Genomic DNA, 13,563 nt, shown 5'->3' on the forward strand with positions numbered 1-13,563 from the left:
ACGACCAAGTACACATAAAACAACCATTCAGCTACTACGGGCGGCTGGAGATAGAAGAACCCGACACTTTAGTGTATACGTTCCCGATCTATCTGCAGATTTAACAGATAACTGCATTTAGTCCCGCTCCCCTGCATATCCCACTTATGCAGTGACTGCATGGGGCAGAGTAGATGGGCCAAGTGGTCCATATCCTGCTATCAAGAGCTATGTTTCTAGGACTGATGTGTAAGGGACAAACTAGATATTTCTGCCACATGTAGCGACTTCTTCACTACAGTTTTTATTTAGTCCCCCAATAGATCACATCGTGCGCCTACAGCTCTGCCGAGACAGGGTGGGTGGCTCTGAAAAGAGCCTTTGGGGGATAACAAGGAAGAGAGGCTGCGGCTTTACAATCACTTCTTGGCCGCAGCTTTCTTAGCCTTAGCTGCCTTCTTGGCCGGGCTTTTTGTGGCTTTTGGCTTCGCTGCCTTCTTGGCCGGACTCTTGGCAGCTTTGGGCTTCGCCGCCTTCTTGGCGGGACTCTTGGCCGCCTTCTTAGGCTTCACGGCTATAGGCTTCTTTGGGCTTTTGGCAGCAGCCGCTGTAGCGGGTTTCTTCACCTTTTTCGGGGTCTTGGCTGCACTCGGAGCCTTCTTGGGCTTCTTCGGGGATTTGGCCACTTTCTTCGCTGCAGGTTTCTTGGGCTTCAGGGACTTCTGGGCGGCCTTCTTGCTTTCCACTTGTTTCTTATTGAGCTTGAAGGAGCCGGAAGCGCCGGTACCTTTCACCTGGGTGAGAGTTCCTTTGGTCACTAATCCTTTCACCCCCACTTTGATGCGGCTGTTGTTCCTCTCCACATCGTAGCCTCCGGCAGCCAGAGCCTTCTTCAGGGCGGCAAGAGAAACCCCGCTGCGCTCTTTAGAGGCGGCCACGGCTTTTACGATCAGCTCGGAGACGCTGGGTCCAGAAGACTTGCCGCTCTTCTTTGCTCCTCCAGCAGCTTTCTTCGGCTGCCTCTTCTTTTTGGCTGCGACCTCTGATGGAGGAACAGCGGCGGCGACGGGGGCAGTTTCCGCCATGTTTGCAGAACTTAACTTTAATCAATAATACTACAACGCCCGGTGTTGACTCACGTCTTTTATATACACTGTCGGCTGTGCTGTGATTGGCTGCCGAGAGTGAGGTGTTCTGTGCTCCCATTGGCGGAATGAGCAGCCGTGTAAACTCTTCCCTGTAGTCATGGGCAAAGTGATTCACTGAACTGAGTTGAGACACATGACTCAGTTCAGTGAAGTGTCTGGAGTCAGTGTCTCGGCACATGAGTCATGACTCATTTGTACTGGAATGTGTTGCAGAGACTGCACATGAATCAGTGAGTTGCCAGTGCTGGCAGATCAGTGCTGGACTCATGGAGGGAGTATATTATTCAGTGATTGTGCAGTGTATCTGGGGGAGGCAGTTGCTTATGCACTGATTGTTAATAATATATTAACATAGATTCAGTGTTATGTTGATATATTATTAATAACCACTTATTGCATACTAGTTACAGAATATGCACATTACTTCTGGCTGAGGAGAGAAAGCTTAACAGCCATGAAACACATCATTCAGTCTGTAACTAAACCAAATAAAAACATTTTTTTTTTACTTTGCATACTTTGCTAATTAGATAATTTTAGGTGGGCTTGTATTTATTATATTATCCACTATCTAGCCTCCAGGGAGTTTGCCACCCACAATCACATTGAGCAGGAACAGTGAGTTGAGAACACTGAGCTGAGAGCCCTGTACCACAGGGGCTCCACCTCCTGCAGGCTTATGCTGCATGAATCAGATCCATCCACTGAGTCTACACAGTGTACAACTGTCTCACTCACTGGCAGACTCAGGATGAATCATGATTCATGACATGACTCAGGCACAGCAGCACAGCACTCACTGACTGGTGAGTCGTGACTGCTCCCTCCCCCCTCCCACTGGGTGTCACCTGGTATAGCCTCTGGCCAATCACAGATAAAGACACACAGCAGAACACACTGACTGAAGGACACACTGAGTTTCCTCCCTCTGGCTGAGAGAAGCTGCTGCTGCAGCAGCTGTCTCCACTCATTAAACAGTGAGTGACTCGAATCATTCATACTTCCTGATGATTCGAGTCCCTGTGTTGAGACAGTGAGTCAGTAGCCATCTCTACTTCCCTGTCTGAGTGTACGGGGGAATCTGCTCTCACCTTGTGTTTCCCTAGCGCAGAAAAACAGTCTTTTATAGGGCATGAGGTGAGCGGCGAGCTGGCTCTCTGCACCACACCAGTACTCCAAGGTCTCCCCTAACCCTTTACTGTCATTGCTAGCCTATGCGCTGTGAAGAGTGCCGGGAATAGCCCCTGTCAGCTCACCTAGACCAGGCATGATCTGGCTGGCGTGTAATACATCTTTTCTGCGAAGCGAAAAATGTCTCATCGGGCACTTTTCTCTCCTCCAGGCACTACACCGAACAAAGGTGGCTGGGGCATAATCAGTGCAGAGGATGCCGCATTTTGAAAGACATAAAGGTGATGTGTGGGATGCTGTACACCCGGATGGATAGCACAGGCAGGTTGCCCCACAAGGTATTGGCACTCCTGTCTGGGAACTCTAGTTACTTTGACTAAATAAATAAAAGAAAGATATCTGGCGTGCATAATCAGCTTCAGAATAATCCTGCCGGCCTGAGATTCTCCATGTCCTGAAAAATGCTGGTGGCGTTTTCTCCACATGTTCTTATAATGATCCATATAGACATTGATGCATATCTATGCATCTTAAGTGTGTCAGTAGGTGGGCTATGGGGTCCCGTTCCCATTGATAGGAGACTGATATTTTTAAAAGAGGACATGGGAGCAATAGGGTGAGACCATAGGAATAAAGGGTACAATATCTGGAGATGGGAGAAATAAGGAGACGAGGAGTGGGAGATCAGAGGAGCAAAAGGAACAACAGAGGGAATCGGTATGAATAGTGATACAAATAAAAGGAGACAGTAATAATATGGAGAATAATAAGGGTACAGAGGGAAAAATGGAGAGGCAGAAATATGGGGATACATAAGGGGACCTCTAAGGGTAGTGGCAGGTGGAAGGAATGGATGAAAGGAAGAGAAACAGGGGGAAAATAAAGGTGAATGGGTAAAGATGGCAACAGGAAACAAACGGGGAGATGGGAGAGACAAGGGGAAAATCGGGGGAGACGTGATGGAACACGGGGGAGGAAAAGGAAGAACAAATAGGAGAAGATAGGAAGATGTTGAAGAATTATATGCTCACAATAGTTATGCGGAATAAAATTTAAATGACGTAGCTTGTTAAAAAATAACTAGCTGAGAGGAGAGGATCGACATTGAGGAATGGAAGGCAAATGGAGATGGAAGCGGGTTCTTGAAAAATACCGATGACTACTAACTGGAGGGCGTGTGCCAGCAGCAAATACCATCCAGGTCTCACTCTCTTCCCCAACCCATGATTGCATGCTGGAGTTGTGATCTAGAGCATTGAGAGTCTCCAGAGCAGGTAGGGAGAACACGGAGCTAGACCTGGGCCACTACTAGGGATTTCTGGGGCCCCAAGGATGGTAGAAACAAAATAGAAATAAAAGCTGACCCATAAAAATATTTTTTTTCAATACTTTTAATGTTTATTTTTTTCAAGAACATGTAAAATGGATATAAAAATAAATAAATATATCTGCATAAAGAAAAAGACAGTAACTAAAATAGAACAATAAGTGGTTGATTTTACGTACAGGGACTATTGTATCTGAAATTAGTCTCCACTGAGCAGATGAAAATCCCCTTTGTACAATCCACATACAGTACACAGCAGCTTTATATTCTCTTCATGCAGTTTCCCGGATACATAAGCTTTAGCTTGTGGTCTAAGTTGATACTTTCACAGATTGTATCCAAATGTTTCAATGGAATAGTTACAATTGAATAATACTGTTTCCCATTAGTATCATATCGTTTCACACACGCAGAAGTTCTGTTCATACTCCATTCTAAAGCTACCGTACTCACCATACGGTAGCGATGACCTAATATGATTAATGTATTAACGTTTTAAAAATGAAATCATCATTATTATTTTATGCCATAGACAGTGTTTTTGACATATGTAGTTGTGACTTTTCTTATTTTTATTTTTATGTATATCTGCATTCATATTAATATCTCCCTGGAATTAGTGAGTATAGTTTGCAAGTACATACAATGGTATTTACTGTTTCCTATTAGTATAATAGTTTCCAGCACATTCCGAATTTCTGATTATACTCAGATCTAAAGCTTCTCAGAGGCAGTACGGATGGTGTAATGGTTAGCATTACTTCCTCACAGCACTGAGGTCATTAGTTTGATTCCCACCATGGCTCTACTGTAACTGTGTGGAGTTTGTATATTCTCCCTGTATTTGCATGGGTTTCCTACGGGTACTCCAGTTTTCTCCCACAATCCAAAAATATAATTAATTGAGTCCCAATAAAAATTGTTTTAGTGGTGCATGTGGTAGGGAATATATATTGTAAGCTCCACTGGGGCAGGGACTGATGTGAATGCATGTAGTGTAGTGATGTAGTGCAGTGGATAGGGGAATGTAGTGCAGTAATGAGGTGTTATGATAAAGTGCAATGTGTGGGGACACACAGGGGGGAATGTAGTGAAACACGCCACTGATGGGGTATGTGACGCAGAGGGCATTTGGATCACATAGGGGGATGTTGTCCAAAATATCCCTCTTTTTTCTAAATTTTTGATAATGTGATTATTTTAGTCTTAGGGGTTTTTTTTTTTATATTTTTATTTTATTATTATTAATATTACTATTGTTATTATTAATAATAACATTTTTTATAAACAAATTTTGGGGAGGGGAATCACTGCTTTTTCCCTGGTGGCGAAAATCCTAGTTTCGGCCTTACCCTTAGTAATAGGCTTCATGCTGCCCAATACCGTTACATCAGTATGAGACATTAAACCGGTTTTTCCAGTACCAGGGCCTTTGCTTTGTATAGATTCCCCAAGAACAAGCCCCAAAACTCGGGGAAACTGTTCCTCTTTTCACCTGGGTGGCTCCATACAAGCTGGGAAAGTGCTCCAGGGAAGTTGCCTAGCAATGTCCGATAATTATGGCAATGCTGGCCATTTTGAAGGCCAAGTAGTCTAAACATTGAACCAGTTTCAGTTCCCTAGCAATGTCGGGTAACCATGGCAACAGTGGCCATTTTGATGGCAAATTTGATTTAAGCATGACAACCAGTTTCTGTTCCCTGGCAACAGTTCGGCAACCATAGCAACATATACGTTATGGTAAGAACTTACCATTGATAACAGTATTTTTCCTAAATCCACAGGTTTCACAGGATACATTGTTATATGGTTGAGCGACAGCGGTTCTTACACTAATCGGTCAAAGCTTTTTGGCCTCCCAGCATGCAGTGGACCCGTCCATATATCCTCGCCTCCTGGGTCAGGTAAATCAGTTGTTTTCCAAAGCTTAAGGCAGGAGCATCATGTAGAGCACTAATCAGGCGAGAAGACCACACATGCACAACCTCCCACCCTTCCGTACAAGAGGGAAGAGTTTAGTGAGTAAAAGGATCCTCAAATCAGGTGCGTCAAGGTGGGATATCTGTGGACATAGGAGAAATACTGTTATCAATGGTAACTTATTACCATAACTTATATTTCTCCTGCAGGGTCCACAGGGTATCTACAGGATACATTGGGATGTCCCAAAGCAATTTAGTGGTGGCAACGCTCCTGATTAGACAGGAGAATGCTTGGCCCAAATTCAGCATCCTGAGAGGCAAAGGTATCCACAAGCAAAATGTCTAATGAATGTGTTAATGGAAGACCATGTGGCTATCTTACATATCTGTTCTGCTGAAGCACCATGCTGTGCTGTCCATGATGGACCTACTTTACGAGTAGAGTGAGCAGAGACATTATCCGGAAACAGGAGATCAGCCTTCGAATATGCTTCTGAAATCGTCATCCAAAGCCACCTCGCCAGTGTCTGCTTATCAGCAGGCCACCCTCTCCTATGAAATCCGTAGAGAACAAAGAGATAATCTGTCTTTCCGATAGCACTGGTACGATCTACGTAGATCCTTAAGGCATGGACAATTTCCAACGATGCATCTCCCGCAGATAGGTCTGGCCCCTGGAAAGCCGGGACTACAATTTCTTTGTAAAGGTGGAATTTAGACACCACCTTAGGAAGATACCCAGATTTAGTTCTGAGAACCGATCTATCTGGATAAAAAATGAGAAATGGAGGACAAAATAATAATGCGCCAAATGCTGAAACTCTTCGAGCTGAAGCCATAGCCAGAAGAAAGAGAACCTTAGCTGTCAACCATTTAAAATCTACTCTTTTAAGTGGTTCAAATGAGGCAACTTGAAGGGCCTTTAGAACTAAACTTAGATCCCAAGGCACTGTAGGAGGAACAGAGGGACGTTGAATGTGCAACATTACCTGGAAAAAAGTGTGCCCATTCTGTAGGTTGGCAATTTTCTTTTGGAACCATACAGTTAGTGCTGACACCTGCACTCTCAAGGAAGCCACCCTTAAACCAGAAGGAATGCTAGGATTCTGGAAATTCTGAAAGACCTGGGGTCAAGTTTCCTTTCACTGCACCATTGAATATAGGCTTGCCATATTATGTGATAAATGCGAGCTGAGGAGGTTTTCCTTGCTCTAAGCATTGTTTGAATTACCTGTTGAGAGAATCCTTTTGACTTCAGGATGGAGGTCTCAAGAGCCACGCCATCAAAGACAGTCAATCCAGATGTCTGTGATGGCAAGGCCCCTGAATCAGTAGATCTGGATGTTGAGGTAGTAGGAATAGAGCATCCATCGACATCCTCTGCAGATCTGTGTACCAATGTTTTATGGGCCAAGCCGGAGCTATTAGTATAACGGCACTTTTCCTTATTATTATTATTATTATTATTATTATTATTATTATTATTACCGCCACCAGTTTTTTATATAGTGTACACATATTATTATTATTATTATTATTATTATTATTATTACCAGTTATTTATATATTATACATATATTTTGCAGTGCTTTACAGAGCATATTTAGCCATATACATCAGTCCCTGCCCCAGTGGAGCTTGCAATCTATAAACCCTATCACATGTACACACAGACACACATTCACACTGGGGTTATTTTTTTTCTTTGTTGGAAGCCAATTAACCTACCAGTATATTTTTGGATTGTGAGAGGAAACCGGAGTACCCGAAGGAAACCCATGCAAGTACGGGGAGAATATACAAACTCCACACAGTTAGGGCTATGGTGAGAATCGAACCCATGACCTCAGTGCTGTGAGGCAGTAATGCTAACCATTACACCATCCATACTTTTACCTTTCTCACCACCCTGGTTAACAGGGTGATGGTAGGAAACACACAGGCCAGACGAAAGTCCCATCTCACTGACAGGGCATCCATCTTCCTTGGTCCACTGCACCTAGAAGCAATTTCTTCCTGACACTGCTCCCCAGCCTTGAAGGCTGGCATCTGTTGTCAGAATTTCCCAATCTGATATCCAAAAGGGTCTCCCTTTGTCCAGATGGGCTGTCTGTAGCCACCAGGCTAATGACCTCCTTCCTTCCAGAGGAAGAATCATAGTCTGCATTTTTATTGTCTGATGACCCCATTCCACTTGGTAAGGATCCGATGTTGCAGAGGTCTTGAATGGAACTGAGCATACTCTACCATGTTGAAAATTGACACCATTAGACACATCACACACATTGCTGCGAGAATTTATACTCTTCGACAGTGTAGAAGCTCCTGGATCCTTTACTGAAGTTTGGATATTTTTCTCAGAAGTAAAATTACTCTCTGAAGGCTCAAATCCAATACAGCCCCAAATGAGTCATCCGTTATGACGGAACAAAAGATGATTTTGCCCAATCTATGAGCCAACCGTGCTTCTGCAGACACTCTATTGTATGTTGCAGATGACACAGAAGCAATACCTGAGACTGTGCCAGGATTAAAAGATCGTTGAGGTATGGAAATATTCTTATCCCCTGCTGGCGGAGATAAGCTACCATAATCACCACATTTTTGGTGAATACTCTGGGGGCTGTGGCCAGACCAAATGGCAGAGCCTGAATCTGAAAATGCTGTTGGAGGATAGCGAATTTGAGATAGCGCTGATGGGACAGAGCTATAGGAACATGCAGGTAAGGATCCTGTATATCCAGGGATACCATAAAATCCCATGGTTCCATAGCCAAAATGATAGAATGTAAGGTCTCCATATGAAACCGAGGTACCCAAATGTATTTGTTCAGCATTTTTAGATTGAGTGTGAGCTGGAACGACTAGTTCAGCTTCTGGACTAAAAACAGGTTGGAGTAGAAACCCTGTCCTTGTTGTGCAGGAGGAACAGGAATGATTACTCCTGACTGAAGCAATTTCTGAACTGCCTCTTGCAAAACCCTGGCCCTCGTTTCTACCAAAGACAGGCTGGTACAAAAAAAAAAAAAAACCTTTGAGGAGGGTTTTTCCTGAAAGAAAACGCATAACTGGGAGACACCGCTTCTTGCACCCAGGCATCTGTGGTAGACTGCTGCCAGATTTGTGCAAAATGAATAAGTCGGCCTCCCACCCTGGGTTCCCCCAGGTGGAGGCCCGCACCATCAGGCTCATGGCTTATCTTTTTTGTATTCTGAATCAGCTTTCCAGGTGCGTAGCTAAACTGCTCGGTGAGCGGCTAATTTTGAGGCTGATGTTTGAGAGGCAATAGTACCCATATCTAAGGCTGCTTCTTCCAAGAATATTGCAGCCTGTTTGATATGTGTCACATGGGATTTTTGCTCTCTGGATGTCGTTGAAATTTCCCCTACCAATGCATCTTGCCAGACAGCCACTGCTTTAGCCATCCAGGCTGAGGCCATGGCTGGTCTAATGATTGCCCCAGACAGGGAAAAAAAAGTTGTTGTCTTTTAGCAAACCATCTACTCTCCTATCCGTGACATCATTTATTGATGTTGAAGGCAGAAGTAATGTAGATTTTTGCACTAAGCGAATCACATGCATATCTACTTTAGGGGCTACCTCTCTCTTTAAACAGTCCTCAGTCAGAAAAGGGTAATTGGAATTCCATTTCCTAGGAATTCTAAATTTCTTACTGGGCATAACCCAAGCCTCTTCCATAATTTCCGTCAGCTGTTCTGATCCAGGAAACTCAGTCTTACCTGTTTTGGGACGTTTAAATAAAGGTGCCTTGGATTTTAACACAGTATATGTTGATTCTTCTAAGGATAAAATGGATTTCATTGCAGTAATCAACTCAGATATGTCCACTGAGCTGAGACCTTCTTCCTCATCCTCATATTCAGAACCAGAGTGTAATGAGTCTTTGTCCTCTGATGAGTCCTCATCTGAAACATGTGTAGACTCTGAAGATGTTGTTTTGTGTCTAAATGATTTACTTACCACTGGCTTTTCAGCCTGTTTCTGTTGAGAGGCTACTGCTTCCCCTGTGCTGCACATATAATAGTGCAACCTATCACCGGTACAGAAGTTGGAATTATCCACTCAGCTATACTGGATAATGTCCTGTGCAAACATAGCCCATGGTGGATCAACTTACACCTGCATCTGCCTTGAATATTTCAAGAGACCTTGGTGAAAGCTAATACAGTTTGCACACAACCCATCTTGAACCAGATCCTGAGATGTTAACCCAGCTTTACATGACAAACATGATATGAGTGTTGTGTCAGGAATCGACTCACCAAGCTGACATCTGTCCGCCGCTGCGGACTCCGTCCTGGGTCCCTGCGTTCATCTGTCATCCGCGTCTCTGCCATCAGACGCCATCCTGGGCCTGGGAGCGCTCCTGTGATAGCGGGCGTGTAGCACGCCGCGTTCCCGCTAGGCCGCGGCATGGGCGCCGCCATGACAGCCTCCAGCAGTCAGCATACGGCGGCCAATCCGGTGCTTGGCCGCACCCACTTTTCCTCACTCCACCAATGACTGTTTAACAAGGGGTATATATGAAGCTGCAGGATCAGTCTGCAGGCATCCTGAACTTTGTGTCACTCCTGCGACCCGTGTGTCACTCCTGCGACCCGTGTGTCACTCCTGCGACTCATGTGTAAGGATCTGGTTCCTGTTTCCTCCGTGTACCTGGATACCTACCTGCTGTTCCGTGTTCCTGGCTTTCTACCTGAGACTTTGTACTCCTGGTTACTTTTCACAGCTCCGTGGAACTTCAAGCCCCAGCAATACCTGCATCCATCTACAGGCTTCACACTCATCACCATCTCTGTGTGCTTCAGCCTAGCAGTAGAGACTGACTCCAGGTGTGTTCCATCTCCCCACCTGTGATGCAGCTTGCTCGCTGCCAGTGCCTCATCACCTGCACTGTGGACATAGTCAGACTCCTGCCTCTGCTACCAGGTTTGCCATACAACACCATCTCTGCTGGTTCCATGTTTTAATCTGCTCTGGTTTCCATACCAGAATATTCTCTGCCAAATTATCACTCATCTGTTATCATCACTACCGGTTATTATTTCATCAGTCACCATTCATTCTGTTACCATAGACTCTCAGCTATTACGCTGTACAATTGACATTTGCATTTCTACTGTTATTTTCTGCTGCCGTTTGTGAATCATCTGTATAATAAATATCATTGCGCTCATGCGCAGAAACATAATCCAGCCTCCTCGTTTTCTCCCATCCACCTCCACTGACCCACTAGCGCCCCCTCCGGGGACACAGACAAAACCAAGTCTGACAGTAAGTTCAGGATCGATGGACTCGGATGGTGGACGGAGTGTGGGGTCAGAGGCCTTGCAAAATCTGGTCTCCCGTCTGGATGGTCAAGAGGCTGCGCAGCAGCAGATGTTCCAGTTCCTGCAAGGGATGTCCTCCCGGATAGATACACTACAGCAATCCCTGCCTAGTGTACACACTTCTACAGTTCCTGATACTCCAGCACCTGCCAGTACTGTGAGTTCCTCTATGCCGGCTGCATCAGCTCCAGTGTCACGTCTGCACCTGCCCGTGCCAAGCAAGTATGATGGCAGCCCAAAGTTATGTCGCGGGTTTCTCAACCAATGTGAAATCCAGTTTGAATTGTTGTCACATAATTTCCCCACGTCAAGATCCAAGGTTGCCTACATCATCTCTCTACTTTCTGGATCTGCTTTGAGTTGGGTGTCTCCTCTGTGGGAACGTGCCGACCCTCTGATTAACAACTATACAGAATTCGTGTCAACCTTCAGACGGATCTTTGACGAGCCTGGTCGTGCAACATCAGCTTCTGCAGACCTAATCCAACTTCGTCAAGGTACCCGTAGTATGGGACAATATGTCATCCAGTTCCAGACGTTGGCCGCAGAGATTCAGTGGAACAATCAAGCCCTGGTAGCAGCTTTCTGGCATGGACTCTCTGATCGGATCAAGGACGAACTGGCAACCCGCGATCTTCCTGTACAATTGTCTGATTTAATTTCCCTGTGCATCAAGTTGGACTCTCGCATCCGCGAACGCAACAATGAACGTGCTCGGAGTGAGCCACGCAGATCAAGGATGATACCTTCCGTACAGTTCCAGTCTCCACCTTCTGATGAGCCTATGCAAATAAATAGGTCCCGCCTAACTCCTGAGGAGCGGTCAAGAAGATTTCGTGAGAGACTTTGTCTTTATTGTGCGGCTGCAGGTCACCAGATTAATTCCTGCTCAGTGCGTTCGGGAAACGCCAGATCCTTACTTGTAAAGGAGGAGTCAAGTTGGGATCTTCTAGACAAGCTCCTTCTAATCAAGACCTTATCCTTCCTGTGACTTTAGAGACTTCAGTTGGGCTTCAGTCTGCATCAGCATTAGTGGACTGTGGAGCCGCAGGAAATTTCATCACCCAAGCTGCGGTAAATAAATTTTGCTTGCCTGTATGTGAACTTTCTTACCCAGTCTACATTACCGCCGTGGATGGTAGCCGAATCTCCAAGGGGAATATTTCTCACCAAACTGCACCAGTGGTTTTGGGAGTTGGGTTCCTACACTCAGAATTAATAAAGTTCTTAGTCATTCCTCAAGCCACCCAGGAGATCGTTTTGGGCATGCCCTGGCTCCAGCTACACAATCCACAGTTTGACTGGTCAACGTTACAACTTACTTCATGGGGTTCACATTGCCATCAGTCCTGTTTAGCCCAAGTTTGTCCAATCAAGTCTACTGAAGTAAAAACCCAGTCAAGTCTTCCTGCGGCTTATCAAGATTTCTCTGATGTCTTCAGTGAAAAGGCCGCGGATGTCCTGCCGCCCCATAGAGAATGGGATTGTCCCATCGATCTCCTTCCTGGCAAGAAGCCACCTAGGGGGCGTACCTACCCGTTATCTGTTCCCGAAACTGAAGCGATGAGCGACTACAACCGGGAGAATTTACAGAAGGGATTCATCCGTCCTTCATCATCACCCGCTGGTGCAGGCTTCTTCTTTGTTAAAAAGAAGGATGGAGGACTGCGTCCATGCATTGACTACCGGGGTCTCAATGACATTACCATTAAAAATAGTTATCCATTACCACTCATTACCGAATTATTTGACAGAGTTAAAGGAGCCCGCATCTTCACCAAGCTAGATCTCCGCGGTGCCCACAACCTCATCAGAATCCGGAGTGGTGACGAATGGAAGACAGCTTTTAACACTCGAGATGGTCATTACGAGTACCTGGTAATGCCATTCGGGTTGAGTAATGCCCCAGCAGTGTTCCAACACTTTGTGAACGAAATCTTCCGTGACGTTCTGTATAAATACCTCGTTGTTTATCTGGATGATATCCTCATCTTCTCCCAAGATCTTCCCTCTCATCGTCTACAAGTCCGTGAAGTCCTCCGACGTCTTCGTGAGAACCGGCTCTACGGTAAACTATCCAAGTGTACCTTTGAAGTTTCCTCTATACCCTTCCTGGGTTATATAATTTCCGGATCGGATCTCCAGATGGACCCGACAAAGTTGGAAGCCATTGCCAATTGGTCCATTCCAAATTCTCTCAAGTCTATTCAGCGGTTCCTGGGATTTGCCAACTACTATAGGAAATTTATTCGGGGATTCTCCACTCTCATCGCTCCTATTACCAACTTAACTCGGAAAGGGGCAGACCATTCCAACTGGTCAGAAGAGGCTTTAGCGGCCTTCCAGAAGATCAAGCTGGCCTTTATGTCTGCTCCAGTTCTGTCCCAGCCAGATGTAAACAGACCGTTCGAGTTGGAGGTGGATGCCTCTACAGTTGGAGTTGGAGCTGTTCTCTCCCAGAAGGGAACCGATGGGAAAATCCACCCCTGTGGATTTTATTCTCGTAAATTCCTCCCTGCTGAAGCTAACTACTCCGTTGGAGATCAAGAACTACTGGCGATTAAGCTGGCCCTCGAGGAATGGAGGTATCTCCTGGAAGGGGCCAAACATCCGTTCAACATCTACACGGATCATAAAAATCTGCTATATTTAAAGGCAGCCCAGTGCCTTAATCCTCGCCAGTCCAGGTGGGCTATGTTTTTCTC

The 13,563-nt window shown here is 45.4% G+C and overlaps 1 protein-coding gene across 1 annotated transcript; it reads right to left on the minus strand.

Annotated features, from left to right (window-relative positions):
* Nucleotides 1-247: 247 nt before the first annotated feature.
* LOC134934834 (histone H1B-like) lies at nt 248-1,108 on the minus strand. Its single transcript, XM_063930182.1, has one exon. It carries the CDS (start codon nt 1,062-1,064, stop codon nt 399-401), a length of 666 nt encoding a protein of 221 aa, XP_063786252.1. The 5' UTR covers nt 1,065-1,108; the 3' UTR covers nt 248-398.
* Between the last annotated feature and the right edge of the window lie 12,455 nt (nt 1,109-13,563).

This window comes from Pseudophryne corroboree, chromosome 6, assembly GCF_028390025.1.
Source record: "Pseudophryne corroboree isolate aPseCor3 chromosome 6, aPseCor3.hap2, whole genome shotgun sequence".
Classification (NCBI taxonomy): domain Eukaryota; kingdom Metazoa; phylum Chordata; class Amphibia; order Anura; family Myobatrachidae; genus Pseudophryne; species Pseudophryne corroboree.